The sequence below is a fragment of the Microtus pennsylvanicus genome, chromosome 8 (assembly GCF_037038515.1).
Source record: "Microtus pennsylvanicus isolate mMicPen1 chromosome 8, mMicPen1.hap1, whole genome shotgun sequence".
Classification (NCBI taxonomy): Eukaryota; Metazoa; Chordata; class Mammalia; order Rodentia; family Cricetidae; genus Microtus; species Microtus pennsylvanicus.
The window spans coordinates 109,382,830-109,398,605 of NC_134586.1; the positions used below are offsets into that span (position 1 = coordinate 109,382,830).

Below are 15,776 nucleotides of genomic sequence, written 5' to 3' on the forward strand. Positions count from 1 at the left end.
TTTACATTTTCAGTAACTGTTATTTGGATTCAGATTTAATTCCTCCCTTTCCTTTGGACATTGCTTTGGATGTTGTGGAAGAAACCTCGTTTTGTAGTGTAGTTTGTATAAAGGCTTTCAGTCTTGGCCATGTTCGTACAGTCACTGCCTTTAGTGCTGCGATCACATTTTTCCGTTCTTTGTTATTCAGTGTTGTAGTGGTGATTCTATAGAAAGAGTAGCCTTCCTTTCCTGTGTGTTCAGCAGGGGCATGCCGTTACATTGTTTTCATTTTATGTTAACTGCATGCTATTGTCAGCGCATGTGAACTGATACTTGCCAACATACCTACCCAGAGCACTGAATAATTCTGACCTTAGAGTGTATGCGTGGAAACAGCTGGATCTCATAGGGCACTTTTCCATAAGTCTGCTTGATTATTTTTTTGCCAATCTTTATCTCAATTTCATGATTTTACAATATCCATTTGTCATGGCATCTCTATTCATTGCTACGATGTTAAGGAGATCCATTCATTTTCTAATATCCTACTGGTGACAGACAATAATTAATGATGGAATGAGATTACCTGCTACCACCTTGACCATCTCAGAAGCTCAGTACTTCCTTTTACTATTTGTTGACTTAGGTATAATTATGATGTATTTGTCTTGTGCTTGAAGCTTAAGAAGGCCTTCAGGTTAAATGTCTCAGTTTCTAACTCAGGTGCGTGAACTTTCAAAGCTAGCTTGGACTTGTAATTTAAGGTGTTGGCAACTACTATATGTGATCTAGCTCAAGTAAAGAACATTCTGGATTTTTGAAAAGAACCCAAGTTTCTTTTGGCATGTTTTGCAGGGCCCAGCACAACCTGCCAAGAGGACTCATGTTCAAATCAAGGAGTCTGCTTGCAGCAATGGGACGGCTTCAGCTGTGACTGCAGCATGACTTCCTTCAGTGGGCCACTCTGCAACGACCGTAAGTACCTGTCCAACTGAGGACAGACACGTCACTCTCTCCAGCTACTGCTGCTGCACAGTGGCTAAAATTATTCGTTCTTATATCATCTGTAATAAGGCCATCATAGATGTGGCACTCAGGGTTGGTTTTTTTCTCTATAAATAAATAAATAAATGACCATTTTGAAATAACATTTCTTTCAGGGTTGTGAATAGCTAAATGCCTTAATATTGGTGGTTGATTTTCAAATGTTGCAATTGTCTTTCTTGGTTAATTATAGCCATCTTATGGGAAAGAACATTGCTAATTAGCAATATGTGGGATTCTTTTCAAAATTTTGAAATCTTGTTTCACTTTGTACTATGTAGTGTTTGAATTTGCCAAGTCATATCTTGAGGTCCTTGGTTTCTGTGTGTGGTTAGAAGCTTCATTTCTCTATCTCACCACCTCTTCTTCAGTACGTTCATTTTTCCCCCTTCACTTTAAAAACACTATGTTTAATCATGCTTCCCAAGACTTCTTTCTTGTCTGTTTTTAAAAGGTTCTTTATTTATATTTTATGTATGAGGGCTCTGCATGTACATATGCAGGCCAGAAGAGGGCTTCATATCCCACTATAGATGGTTGTGAGCCATTGAACTCAGGACCTCTGGAAGAGCAGCCAGTGCTCTTAACCTCTGAGCCATCTCCCAGCCCCTCCTTCTTGTCTTTTATACACTTAAAGTCTCCACTTTAATTTCACAATGTGAGCATGATAGGGCTCTCATGTGGTCAGTATCAGAGTAGTGACAATTTTTGAGGCAGAGTTATCTGCCAACAGAAGTTTTGTTCCTGAGCTTTCAGATAGAACTTGCTTCATAGGACTTCATCAAAACGATATAAACATCTTCCACTGCCTATACAGGGTATTCACAATGCTGCTTCCTGTTTGGCACTAGACCACATGCCTTGTGTTGTAAATGCTGCAGCTTGGACGTCAAAGTTCTAGTCGAATGGGGAAGGGATGTGACAGTAGAAGGTCTGGGCTGTACAAAGAGACTAAATTTGACTTTTGATTTAAGGAGAGCTGAGAGTTTTGATTTTGTTGTTGTTGTTTAATTTTTGTCAGCAGATATGTGAATCACAATATCAAAAATAGAATCAAACTAAAGTAAGTCATGGAGTTAAATACTTGCTAACTACAAATATAGTACAGTTCATTGGCTGTCTTTGGTGTCTGCCCAAAGTATTAACTTTAGGAAGCATAAACCAAAAATAAGAAAGACTACTGGAAATTACTGGGAGCCAAGGGAAGAGGTCACGTATCTTCAGTGTATAGCCTGGGACAAGTTACCTATGCTTCAGTAAATAACATCTCCCCATGCCTGTGCACACAGCCCTGTCCGCACATAAAGTAGGAAGGACACTTGTTGAAAAGAAGTTAGAAAGGGTTTCAACAGGATAAGAAGAGGGGTAAGACAGGACAATGGTGTGAGAAAAATTAATGTAAAAAGACAACTTACTTTAAAAAATCATCCTACACCTGTGTGTATATTCATTTGAACTGGACTAATAAGGTTAATCATAGTAAGGCATGAGGCTGAGGCAACGATGGGTTAGAGATCCTGGAAGAAGCTGATCAGATGTAGTGGGTGTAGATGTGACCAAAAATATACTGAAAATTCAAATAATAGAAGAAAAAATTTTAAAGCAACTACCCATGAATGCAGAAACATCTGATATCTGCTTTTATGGGATTCTTTCCCCTAATATATTGTAGCTTGTAGCAGTAAAAATACATTGAAAGCATCATCCATTTACATACACCTTGTATCTGTACGTCACATTACTCTCAAGAACAACAGTCCCTTGTGAATGATATGCACAACCTCATACAGAGAGTAAGTATGTGCTTACATATACAAAAGGAAGAGGAAGACTTTTAAAGAACGCTCACAAATGCTTGGTTGACATTTGCTTGCTTACCTGTAGACCAATGACTGCCTTCATTTGCTCCCATTCAAAAATGACATAAAGCTCCTTTCAAGGACGACCAGAAGACTGAGAATTTGTTATGATTTTATTCTTGCAAATTGTTCATGCTGAATTCAATCTTGACAGATGTATGACTACATGTGGTAGTTTAGAGGGCTTTTTGGTATGAAAATATTTTTCATTTTGCTCAAGAACATTCTCTGCCAAACTCTGCTAAGCTGTTTCTCATGTTTTACAAAACAGTTGTCATTCGGTTGTGTCAGACTGTGTGGCCCGTACACCAGCTAATATGAAGAGTGCAATTTTCTGTACGTGTTCGTTAGGCTTTTCCTAAGGAACGTCAGATTCTGACCTTCCATATCGGGCTGTCTTCCAGGGAGCTTTTGCAGAAACTATTTAAATGGTGCTCCAGGGGGGACAGTTGTAGGGTTGGTGATGATAAGTCTAGTTGTTATTTCCCTGTTAATGGGTAAATGTCACTCAATAAATATGTCTCCTGATATGCCTCTTGCACAAATCAGCACTAAATTTTGTTTGAGAGTTCTCAGAATGCATGCATTTTAATTAAACCATTACCTCATACCAGGTTTAATGGAAATGCAAAGTGTTCCCCTGGTTTGAACATTGGTGTTTTCCTGTGATGAGGATTTGTAGGTAAAGATTACTATTTAAAGGTACATTTTATTTTTAGGCAGTCACAATTTATATAAAACAATAGTAATTTTTACTTTGAAAACCTATCTGTTAAAGATGAGAACTGAAGCCTCTCAACACATATTCTCACCTTTTACATACCTCCGCTCTCCTGATCTCTCTATTCTTTTGTTTTCATACAAGAAACACAACTAGTAGTAATGTGATTTCTTAGATTTTAGCAAGCACCCTTCCTCGGTTGAGGTTGATTTTAAAGTAAGAAACAAGTAGCAAACAAGAAGCCTAGAGCCACTGAGAGAACATTCCTTCCTGTTATTTCACCCTATCTCAGTTACCAGTCCACAAACTCCTTGACGGCAACTCCCAAATCATAACAGATTAAAAAAAAATCAAGAAAGTGGAAAAAGACACAAACATTTCAATATAGAAAAAGAACATAGTGCATGGAAGAAGAGCCCCTCCCCCCAGCAGAACTTCTAAGTGTCATCTATCTGATACGATTTATAGAGTGGGTTTGAGTAACTAGACATTTTTATTTATATTATCCTGGAGATATAATTACCAATGTGATGATGGGAATACATTATAACTTGCAAGTAAAATCTTGGATAGATCATACTAATTAGTTGAATTGAAAGGAATCTTTCATAAACACAGGCATGTTTATAAAGTGATGCCGGAGGCTATTTTTAAAAATGTGTTTGTGTGTGTGTGTGTGTGTGTGTGTGTGTGTGTGTGTGTGTGTTTAAGCAAACCCCTTTATCCCTGGAGAATTGCCGTTCTAGAGATGGACTCATTAACAAACAATTGTAGGCTGTAGCTGGGTGTGGTGTCATGCATCACAGTCTTCCTCTATACAGGATCAAATTCCAGGTCCTTCAACCATCATTTTTTTCTGGCTTATTATAGTAATATTTTCACTGCTATTCACTTCCCATCCCTCCTTATCCCAAATCCATTTTGTTTCTCTCCTACTTTTATCCTTCCTGGTCTAAATGTCACCAACATCTCCTGACTGATTCTTCCAATCAGAGGCAGTTTCTTTACTTCTCTGAATTACTATAGGATTCTGCATTATTGTGTTAGCCATTCTATCTACCGTAGAGTTTATGTTAGGCTTATCTCTCTAAAATGGTCTATATTATTTTCCTAGGAAGAATATTATTTGTGTTTTAAAATGTCCTGTATTTTGGATCATATACCTGAGGTTTGTACAGCATGTTGTAGATAACTGGTAATAACAGAGGCTTACTAAGGCAATGGTAAGTGAATATAAGAAGCTTGCCAAAAGATTTCTAGTGTGTCTTCTATGCTAAATTTATTAGTCTGGAGTTAATAAGACCCCTTGTCTGACAGTGGCCTTCATTTCTACACTTAGATATTGACACACTGCTTATGCTGTGACTGCCAACTGACTTACTCCTGGAATCCTCCACATTGCGTTTTCTAACTTCTTCCCATTTCACGGGCTAATTTATCCACCTGCTGAATGCTCTTATCCCACCTGAAATGCATCCCTCTCACTTTATCTTCCTGCAGAAATGTAGTTTCACGTACAATCTGTGTTTAAACTGATCCATGCCATGGAAACAAATTTGCTGTCCTAGACTGAGCATTGCCATTTCCTCGTTTGAAGCGGAAAGAAAATCATGTGTTACACCACCTCCCATTATTTTAAGTAGTAGATAGACGTTACCTTTCTCTTTAACTATTTGCCAGGTATCCAGTATGTTTTAAGTCTGTGTTAGGAGGTTTCATTCATTTTGAAACATCTATCTACTGCCTACTTACATGGCCATACTTACCCACCAGCATGAAACCAGTGTGCTAGCCTTTGCTGCTTTCATCCTGTGGTACAGATTCGAACCATAATTTAATGGCAGGTTGGAGGAGATGAATATGGCTATGATCACACAGAAAATAGCAAACATAATAACATTGTCACATTACATTAGTGTGGAAGTGTAGTGTACCAAATTACAGTTCAGCTTCAAGCATGTCTTTTCCCATAAGGGAGTAATACATCACACTGCTGTTGGGTGCTGTGGCTGTAGGAGGGTGTGGGCTCAGATATTAAAAAACTATTTTCAAAATTCTAAATTTTGCCAAGGGAAAAATCTTTTGGAAAGGAATTTAGTGTGTCCTTTGTGTTTGAATTACAAATATCCACTAAGCCAAGGCTGAAACACATTTGACAGAGTCTTTTTACTGTGACATTTAGAAATATCATAAGCTTTATTTCTTATTTCGTTTGGTTGTTTGAAAAGAGAATCCAATATTCACTGTCTAATGGAAAGGAATCCTAACATGCTTAAAAATAACTTAGATCTAAGCAGTATGCCTCTCCTGTTTAGGATGCTAATGTTATTATGCTGCAAGATGATTTGCTGTTATTTAGGGCTGAATACTATTTCTCAATTAGCTATGTCTACAGTCAAATTCTCATTATGAATGTGGGGAGTCTCATTAACCCTTAGTCATCATGAATTTCTAAGTGTTGCCCTTAAGCTATTGAAGAAAAGTCACAAGCTGTATCTATCTATATATCTATCTAATATCTATTTCTATATCTATGTACAACCCTTGGATAACTTAGATAACTATGGGAAATTAGGGTCAGTCTTGTCTCAAGTTAAACTATAAAGGATTACAATACTATTCACACCATGTCAATAAAATGTTTCATCTATATAAGAAAAAAATAAGCAAGTAGAAAAATCCCAAAGTGATAGGTTAAAATACTTCTACCTGAGTACTGAGTTTTATCACCTATAGAGCTGCTGTGTGCTATTTAATATTAGTAGCCTTTTACAAATATACAAACATATCAGGGTGGGCTAGAAGCCCTGTGTGAGATGTTTTCTTTACCTGTGTGCTTTTCTATTATTATTTTTTCAGTTTCCTAACTTGATTGACACTGTTGACTTTTTTATAGAACAGTTCAGAGTAAACTTTTTATACGTACGGGGTAGCCTTCCGTGTTTGCATTTCTATAGCAATGTTATCAAATCCCACCAGAGTCCAGCCAGCCAAGGTAGTTCTGAGATAGTTTGCCAATCCCTTTGTTAATTGTCCTTAAGAACTAACAATGACTCTAGGTACCATTTGTGCATTCTCTTTCTAGGTGCTCATGGCTCTTGCTATACCCAGATACATAGTTCAAGTTAGAACACAATATTCCAAGAATATTCTTGCTATTAAAATTTTAGACTTTTGGTTTATCTATACTTTTAAAATTGAATTTGTTTTCCTTATAATTACACACTGGATACCCCTCTGAGCAAATGATCCACAATGATGTCTTTTCAGAATATTATATACTACTGAATATTACTAATAAATACCTAATATCCACCTGGTAATTGAGAAATTATATGACAAGAATGCTTTGTTTAAATACTTCTCCTGCTTTATGGAATCAAAGAATTAATATTTTAAAGGAGTATGCAGTTAAACATAATTAGCTTAGGTTTTAGGAAGTCTTCATTTAAAGGAATGCTCCTTGTGTTTGAAATGCTGGTTGAAGCAGAGGTGATTTGTATCCTATATTGTCATAGATACGCATTGTTGTTTTATAAAAACTACAAAAATCTGTGTAGTTCTGTTTGCGGAGGCTGCTCATTCATTTTCTAGCCACTCAAACCTGAAATACTTACACAGAAACTGTATTAATTAAATCACTGCTTGGCCTATTAACTTATGTGTATTTCTAGCTAACTCTTACATCTTAAATCAACCTATCTCTATTAATTTGTGCTTCACCACAACATTGTGGCCTACCAGCAAGGTTTCTATGTGTGCCTCTACCAGTTGCTAGATTGTGTCTCACTGACTCCACCCACACTCTCCTCCTCTATATGCTTGGAATTACAGCCTTACTCAACTCTGTGCTGCAATAGGCCTAAAGAAGATACTTTATTAACCAATGGTATTCACAGCACACAGAGGGGAATCCCACATCATATCTCCTTTTCTGTCTAAATAAAAAGGAAGATTTTAACTTTAACATAGCAATTTTACATACGACAAAACATTTATCAATCAAGAATTATGGTTACAATATTTATACCTACTTTATCTTTTATCATAACTAAGGAAAACTATAACTATCTATTCTTCAACTCCATCAAAGACTCCAAAAGGATATAATATTACCTATGTTAACAGGAAGTGCATTGTAAGCAACTGCCAATTCTCTAGAATTGACAGAGACATCACGCTGCCTGGACAGTCATCCAAAGTTCTTTTGTAACATTGAGGCACCCATATTCAGCCTACAGGCCCATAGTATCCAACAGAGTTTTCCATGAAGCAGGAAATTTCAAAAACAATTTCACCTATATTGGCAGTTTGTCAGTCACTTTTTTGTGTGTCCTGCAGAATGTTTTGCAGACTCTTTCATGAAGCAGGAACCCTGAATAACTGTCTCATCTTCTTTAGGCAACTTTAGCAGTCATTTTCTGTGGGTCCTATATATCCAGTTTATACAACAAAGCATCAAGAAGTCCAGGCATGAGCAGTTTCTTGCCCAAATGGCTAACAAACTCCATAAGGAATCTCTTTGGTGCCCATTATCCTCTTGAAGTAGATAGGTTCTGCCAGGAGCAGATGTGTCTTATTGTCATGAAAAGTCTTAAGTTCTTAAAACATTTTAAATGCCATATTTTGCAGATCTTTTAAAGATTTGAAAGATAACTATTCATCTGAAACATATCTCTGTACATCTAGAAAACCTAAGATGACTAGAAACTTGACTATTACAGATAATATATATTAACCTATATTTCTTAATTATACATTACATTTGTAAGTGAGCTGCACAAACACAATACCTTAATCAAGAGCAGAAATATACATTTAGCAAAACTGACCTTAAATTTGTATCAATAGACCAAGATCCACACCGATGTAAAGTATTTATCTCTATATCATATCCCCCTTGAAATGTAAATAAACATTTACAAACAATATTTGGAAGCTCCTATCACTATCTTTTGGTGTTGTAACCTATTTAATATGGACTACAAAGTCTGATCCTTATGCTTTATAAACTTTATGCATTGAATAATCAAAATGTATCCTTTTCATTAATTCTAAAGTAAGAATGTCTAGGAGTGGATGACAGTTTAGACAACATTTTGGTATGAATGAGCTATCAATCCATCTTCAGCCTGCTCTCAGCTGTACATCATTGGTTCTTCCAGGGAGGCACCCATGCAGTGTCAGTCTCTTTCTCAAGGGCAATTAACACTGTGAATATTCCAAGACTCCTCTCTCTTGCTGCTCTGAGATTTTAATTTTCAGTTCCAGGCTGCATGAAAATTTGTTTTTGACTTCTAAACACAGTCAAAAACTCAGAGTGAGCTGTCAAAAGCAGGCGGCTGTCATTCCCTTCCAGCTCTGTCATTAAAAGGCACTGATTATGAAGGAGAGCTGGGGATCTTCTGTGATTTTTCTGTGGTCGGTCTTCAGAAATCATAATTGAACATTTGATCAAGAAATCAGGCAAAATATTTCCAAAAATGTCCTTTGCTTACATCAGATTTTTCAGTGAATGGGATAGGAAATGGACAGCCAACATTCAGTATCATGCTAATCAATAAATGTGTACTAAGTCACTGACTATTTTAATTGCATCTCAGCTTTTTCTTTATCCAGTTGAGGCAGAAAACGGTTAAATAATGTCAGAGCCCAAAGTGTACAGTGTAATCTTTGAAGGGCTTTGGAATACATATGAGAAGAACATGCATGAGTCCACAGCATGGAAATTTACGACAAGATCAATTGTGAAAACCAAGGCCCTTCCTGATTGTAGGGAAGAGGACAAAGGCTCTCTGGGAATGTACCCAATCCAGTAAAAAAGGTCACAATAAAAATAATATTTACTTGCATTAAAGAATAACTCAAATCTTAATGGGGGGGATTTCAACTGTGAAGAAATTATGCCTGGTAGCAATCCCTTTTCCTTCCCCAAACAAAGCATTTGGTGTCCTTAATGAGATTTACTGTGGCAACTAATATGTGTAGACTTCTTTAATAGGGAGGAATTACAGTCTTCTCTCTGTCTCGATGCTGTGGTGCATTTTTACCTCAGTGGTAGCATTTGGCAGCAACATATAATTCATACAAAAATGAGTGTTAGCTCTAGGTTTTATGGAATGTGTGATTTAATGACTCTAATGTTCTAAATTCACATCTTTCAGAAAATTACCTATAAATATGAGACTTAATCTTCCCAGAATTTGGCAATACAGGAAGGTACAAAGACATTTTCTTACTTGAAATGGTTTTAAATGGAACAAATTTTATAAAAGGATCAACCAATATAGAAAGATTTTTTTAAATGGATCGTGAACAAAGAAGCTGCATTTGAAGGAGACAGGAGAAACTGTGTTTGAGTAGGTGTGAAGGCGTCTTATAAATATATAACATATGACCCTTTAAAGAGAAAACCAGATGGAATATGCAGCAGAAAAATGAAGAATACATTTTGCTTGGGCTCTTCACTTGTGCAGTTTGATGTGTGTTTTGATATTTGGAAGTTTTCCTGTTGGAAGCTTTGGATCATAGTAGCGCAGAACACTGCTGGTACTGTACCCTCTGCTAGTTAAAGCGGGCTATTTAATTTGTGAAACTTCTCCAGGTCACAAGGTCTGAAGTTCCTGGAATATCTTTTTGTCAACTCTTGACGTTGCATGACTTGCTCACCTGGTGGACCTTGGAGTGAGGATTCAAGTTTATGCAGCATTGAAGTAGGACTGAAGCAAAATGCTGCTACTGAGTCTGTGAGCTGCCTGTTGAGGCCGTCTGTCGTAGATCTGCTCTCCTAGGCCCTACTCTGGGAAGCACTCAGTTTCACTAAATTAAGAACAGGAAAGGTGTAGAGAAACACCAGCTCTTCTCAGCCGCAAGAGACACCACAGGAGTAATTAAACTGAATTTGGGGTGTCAGGCACATCCATTTTATTGATATTGACAATAATTCTGTAAATCAAAACCTTGAAAGCATCAGCGGCGTTGTTAAAAAGCACTAAAGCTAAAACCTGAGGTTACTAAAAGCAATCTCTTGAGAATTCACTCCGGTCTACAGGATGCAGTGTGTAAAGTCACCCTGGGTGCTGGGTCTATACTACCTACAGACAAAACTGTAGTGACCATGACCCCTGTGACTGAACCTTGGGAACTCCGCTGTGTAATGCCAAGCAGAGATGTTCTGCAGTACCAGCTCTCACTTTTGGTTTTAAGGTTGCCATGAAAACTCTCTCCTTATTTGCCTCTTTATTTCTTCTCGTAAAGTTGTCAGGAGTACTCATTGATATTCATTGTCCCAGCTACCTCTCATTGTTTCTTTTAACATGGAAGTACTTCAGAACTGTATGCAACAGGTTCTCTTCTGCGTTTGGCATGCCTTATCAGCTCTGAGACAGGCTACATAGACACGTGCTAGGGTAACCACTAAGTGACATCTGGGCCTTCATCTCTGCCAAAGTGCTTCCTCCTCTGGATTGGCCTCTTCTACTCCACTCTGCCTCAGAACATGCAGCCTGTTCAGCTACAATACTTCTTACTGGGCAATTTATTCTGCATGGGTGCCAGACATTTACTTCCTAAACAGTCTCTGTGGGTGCCCTTAGTGTTCATTTTTGCATCTCATTCCTCCACTTTTGGTGTGATTTCTTATGGTGTTTACTATGTATTAGATGCTTGCTAATAGGAGAAAAGTTGTGTCTCAAAGCCTCCCTCAATTAAGTGATTGTGTGTGTGTATGTGTGTGTATGTATGTTTTCATCTAGACCCATTTCATTTCTACAGTTTATTAGATAATGCATGTATATATTATGTAACACCTAGCAGGGATAATTATGTTTTATCTCATTATTTTAAATGCATTTTATTACCTCTCTTCTTTACTGCATTAAGCTTAGATTTTTATGTAATTAGAAAGAAAGCGTTTTGAGTAGAGGTGTGTGCGTATGAGTGTATGTGCATGCATTAGTGCTTTTGTAAATATATGCATGTGTGTTTGTGTGTGTGTGTGTGTAAGCATATATTCACGGGAAGCACAGATTATTAAATGACCATCTGTTTCACTTTCCTCAGCCTCTGGAGTCCTGTTAGGTTTGACAAATGCTAGGACTTGCTGTGATTTCAAGAAAGCCACTTTTGTTCACTTTACTTTTTCTGCACTAATTCGATGATACCTGCAGGAATAATCTCAGCATAATGAAGTGCTGCACTGTCTAGTTGATCTTTATTGTTTGGGAATTTAGCCTGTGCAGTGGTGGAATATTTTTTCAAGGAAATAACATAGTATCCCTGGAGAAAATGGGATGTGTCTCATGATAGTACATCATTTGTGTGTCCTGTTCTAGTCCACCACTCTCCTGGAAGGGCTTGCCAAGTGTGTTCCCTCTGCAGCAGTTACCTGAAGACAATGTGCACACTTGGTGTTTCATAGACAGTATTTTTTTTTAAAAAAAAAACCTTGCTATTTTTCCTCTCTACATTAATTATCCTGGATATAGTATTTTTATAAACATTTGTGTCAAGATCACAAGACTCACTTTGTCTGTCCACTGTGCTATTGTAGGAGAGTATTTGGGAAATTATCTTAACAAGAAGGTGTTTTATAGACAGTATTTTTTTTAAAAAAAAATCTTGCCTTTCTCCCTACACACCCTTTTGGATGTGAGAAAACTTCTTGCCAAAACATGGTGATGGCAAAAGAAACAGGGCATACTCAGGTGTTAGAGGAACAGAGAACACCAAAAATAGTTAGAAATAAATGGCAAGAAATGGAACTTGTTAACCTGAATTAAAGGAAGGCAGTTAACAAAGAGTTTAGATATCATGAGGAATTTCCAAATTGTGGTTCTGAGGTTGGTAATGCCAATGGAACTTCTAAACCAGCTACAACTGCATGGTGTCAGGCCTTTCTTATTGCAGTCATCCTGCCCCTGACACCGGTCATGATGCAGGCATCTGTGTAGTGCAAGACTCCGGATCATGTGGCACATCCTCCATGGGAGGCAGACAGACTAGATCCCTGCAGCAGTTCCTCTAGTTGTGTGCTTCTATATAACAGCAGACTTTATTTGGTAAAGAATTTCTCTAAGGAATTTTTATTAACAAAACTTTTTGTGGAGCCTTAAGCCATAATGTTACCTATTTTATACATGATATTTTGAAGTAAATATATGTATGTATATATATATATATATATATATATGTATATGTATATGTATGTGTGTATATATATGTATATATATGCATGTGTATATAAATTGAATTCCTGGTAAATGGAAATCCACCATTGCTGATGTAATAAGCCAATAAATCCGAATTATTAAATCCAGGTTCATTCTGAGCAAAGCCTTCCTGGGTTGCCCCAGGAGAAGTTAAGGGGACCACAGGGGAACCCAGGAGACAGGGGCTTTTTAATGCCCTTTAGGGATGAAGTGGTCAGTGTCAGGCTTTCTCAGGGACAGAATCTGGACTGAGGCAACTCCACGAGAGGGGGATTGGGGTGGAACTTACAACCGAACATTTCAGACTCTGATTATATGAAGCCAAAGACTGGGGTGAATTTTCTACCAGAACACTTGTCTTTGAAAGGGTCCGCAGAGCTCTAGGGTGGGCTGGGATTCACATCATTGCTTTCCTTTGGTGCTTTCTATTCCACAGCTTTCATGTCTATTTTTACCACATTGGAGGCTCTTCTAGGTTCAGTTTATAGCTCAGTCACACCACACTAATTTCAGCCAGCAACTGTAACTCCTCAGTTGCCGCCTGCTTCTCTAGAAGCGGTCTAGCCACTTAGGTTGTAGCCTGGAGAGAATTCTGCTCCCTGGGGATACTGGCCCTGTTGTTTCTGTTAAAGGTAGCTCTATTGTTCTAATTACTAATAAGACTCGAGATTCAAAGCCTGGGATGAAACAGTGTCAGCTCAGAGAGGTTGAGCAACTAGTTAATTCTCGCTCCTTGCTGGTGGCCACCAAAGAACCATGCATGCCTCTGCTTGGCCAAATCAGACAAAGGTACGCCACTCTAAATCCTTCCCTACTACTTCCTGTGTCTCTATCTCTCCCGGATACCCTTTGATGCTCTACGGTTATTTTCTATCTACTATTTGCTAATACAGCCTCCTTACCCAAAGTTAATATTTAATTAATGCAAATGCAAACTTGGGATTCACAGTGTGATAAAATATCCCCCCCCCAGCAAACTGTATTTTATACAAAAATCATAAAAAAGCCCATCTTTTCCTAGTCCTTTATATTTGAAAAGGAAATTTGAATGAATCTTTAGACACAGGGGACAGATGACAGGCTGGCAGTATTTGTCTCTTTCCTGTTGTAAAGTTATTCATTTATAACTTCAGATAAGAATTTGTATCGCATTTGTTTAAAGTTGAAGAAGTCTGCCAGTATCAGTAGTATTCCTAATGTACTTGTTTACTAAAAGTATAATTATTATGAGCAAACATTCTGATGATTAAAACAAATAATACAACTAAAGATGCATAATTATTTTTATGACCAGGAATAGTATTGCTAACTGAATCCCTACTATGTGCTAGGTCATTACACTGATCTTTTTTCTAGTTATTTTTTTTATTAACAACCACAGAGGTCATCTGAGAAAACTTATACCTAAGGTAAAGAATGTGCCCCTGTTCTCTTGTTCATCAGTTAGACTGATGAACTACATCATGAAATGGATATATATATATATATATATATATATATATATATATATTCGCAAGACTATTTGCTATAGATTTCTTCATTGCAGAAGATGAGGAACTGAGTCAGAGCAAGCCTGGTGCTACATTTTGTTCTATGTAGCTCATGCACAGCCCTGCATCCTGGGCAGTCTTTGTAAATAGACACTTAATGAAACCTCAAAGCTCGCTGCCTCACCAAGTTGCTGAACAGGATTAATTAAGGAGCAGAAGGTTTGATTGCTGCCCAGGGGAGGGGAACCTGCAGCATCCTCAGTGTTTGGGGGTCATGCAGTCACTTTCCACTTAAGATAGCACAAGAATGGAAAGATATGTTAAAGAAAAAATAATAAAATCATTAACATATAAATTTTTTCCTAGACAGCAGGTTTGAAGGCAGATTTATAGTATAAATTGTGGGTGTTTAGTGTGGGAAAGATCATTTTGGCCAGTGAGACTGGTTTATCTAGTGTCCTGCCAGGCCTGAGCATTCCATGCTCCTGAAAGCAGGCTCTTCAGCTAAGAAGGACTACAGTTTAATGCGGTAAGTTCTGACTTTCCAGCTGATATCACTTCCTGTGTGACTTTGTGACTTGGACAGCTCTGCCTGTGTCCCAAGACACTGTTGAGGGAAACACAGAGCAGCATGGAAGCAGCTTTCTGTCTTCCATGACTTACTCATGAGAATGCAGACAAGCCTTGTACCTAGGCTTGACTGTTCCTGGGAATGTTCTGGCCTGCTAAATTATCCAAACCTGAAATTATTAATTGAGCAGTCACTATGTCTAAAACAAAGTGAGAAATGCTAAAAGAAAAGTGATTATGCCCAAAATGAGCTTTCATTTTACTTAGGAAAGTGCTCTGCTGCCTGAGGCAGGGTGGAGTTTAAGTCTTGCCTCACATCTTCTTACAAATGCTCACGGGCTTGGCCGGGGCTTAAAATTGGACTCACTAAGCATTCCTGGGATGGGTTAGATATATTATTCATAACATTACTCTTAACAATTGCTTTTGTGTGCTAGAAATAATCACTGTGTATGTGATCAGAAGAAGAAAGACAATTGTGGGACGGGGAGGTGGGAGCCGTCAGAATAATGTGGCTGTAATCGGATAGAGAGAAGCGGAGAGAACACTCCCCACAAGGGACTGAGCAAAGGTAACTATGAAGTGTTTACAGATCTAAGTACATCATTTGAGTACCATCCATAGCATGAAGGGTTTTGATAGGCTCTGTGTATGCAGAAGTAAACACAACGCTAAGAGACATTGAGGACACCAAAAAGAGTGCAGACCTTGGAAGCAAGTCCTGCCTTGCATTTTGACTATTAGATGACCATATGGCCATTGATAATGTGACAAGATACATTAGCCGGTCTGAGACTCAGCTTCCATGTCAGGTAAATGGGACCATGATTACAGGTCTCTTGGGGTTATCGTCCAGATTCGGACTAATGCACATCAAGAACATAGTTTGCCCTCAGAGTCG

The 15,776-nt window shown here is 37.9% G+C and overlaps 1 protein-coding gene across 44 annotated transcripts in view; it reads left to right on the plus strand.

The window, feature by feature from the left end:
* Nrxn1 (neurexin 1) overlaps positions 1–15,776 on the plus strand; it is a 1,109,587-nt gene that overhangs the window by 550,211 nt on the left and 543,600 nt on the right. For all 44 annotated transcript variants that reach the window (XM_075984298.1, XM_075984300.1, XM_075984304.1 and 41 more), the window contains one exon: positions 838–957. In XM_075984298.1, coding sequence (XP_075840413.1) covers positions 838–957 — 120 coding nt within the window. The remainder of the gene's footprint in view (positions 1–837; positions 958–15,776) is intronic.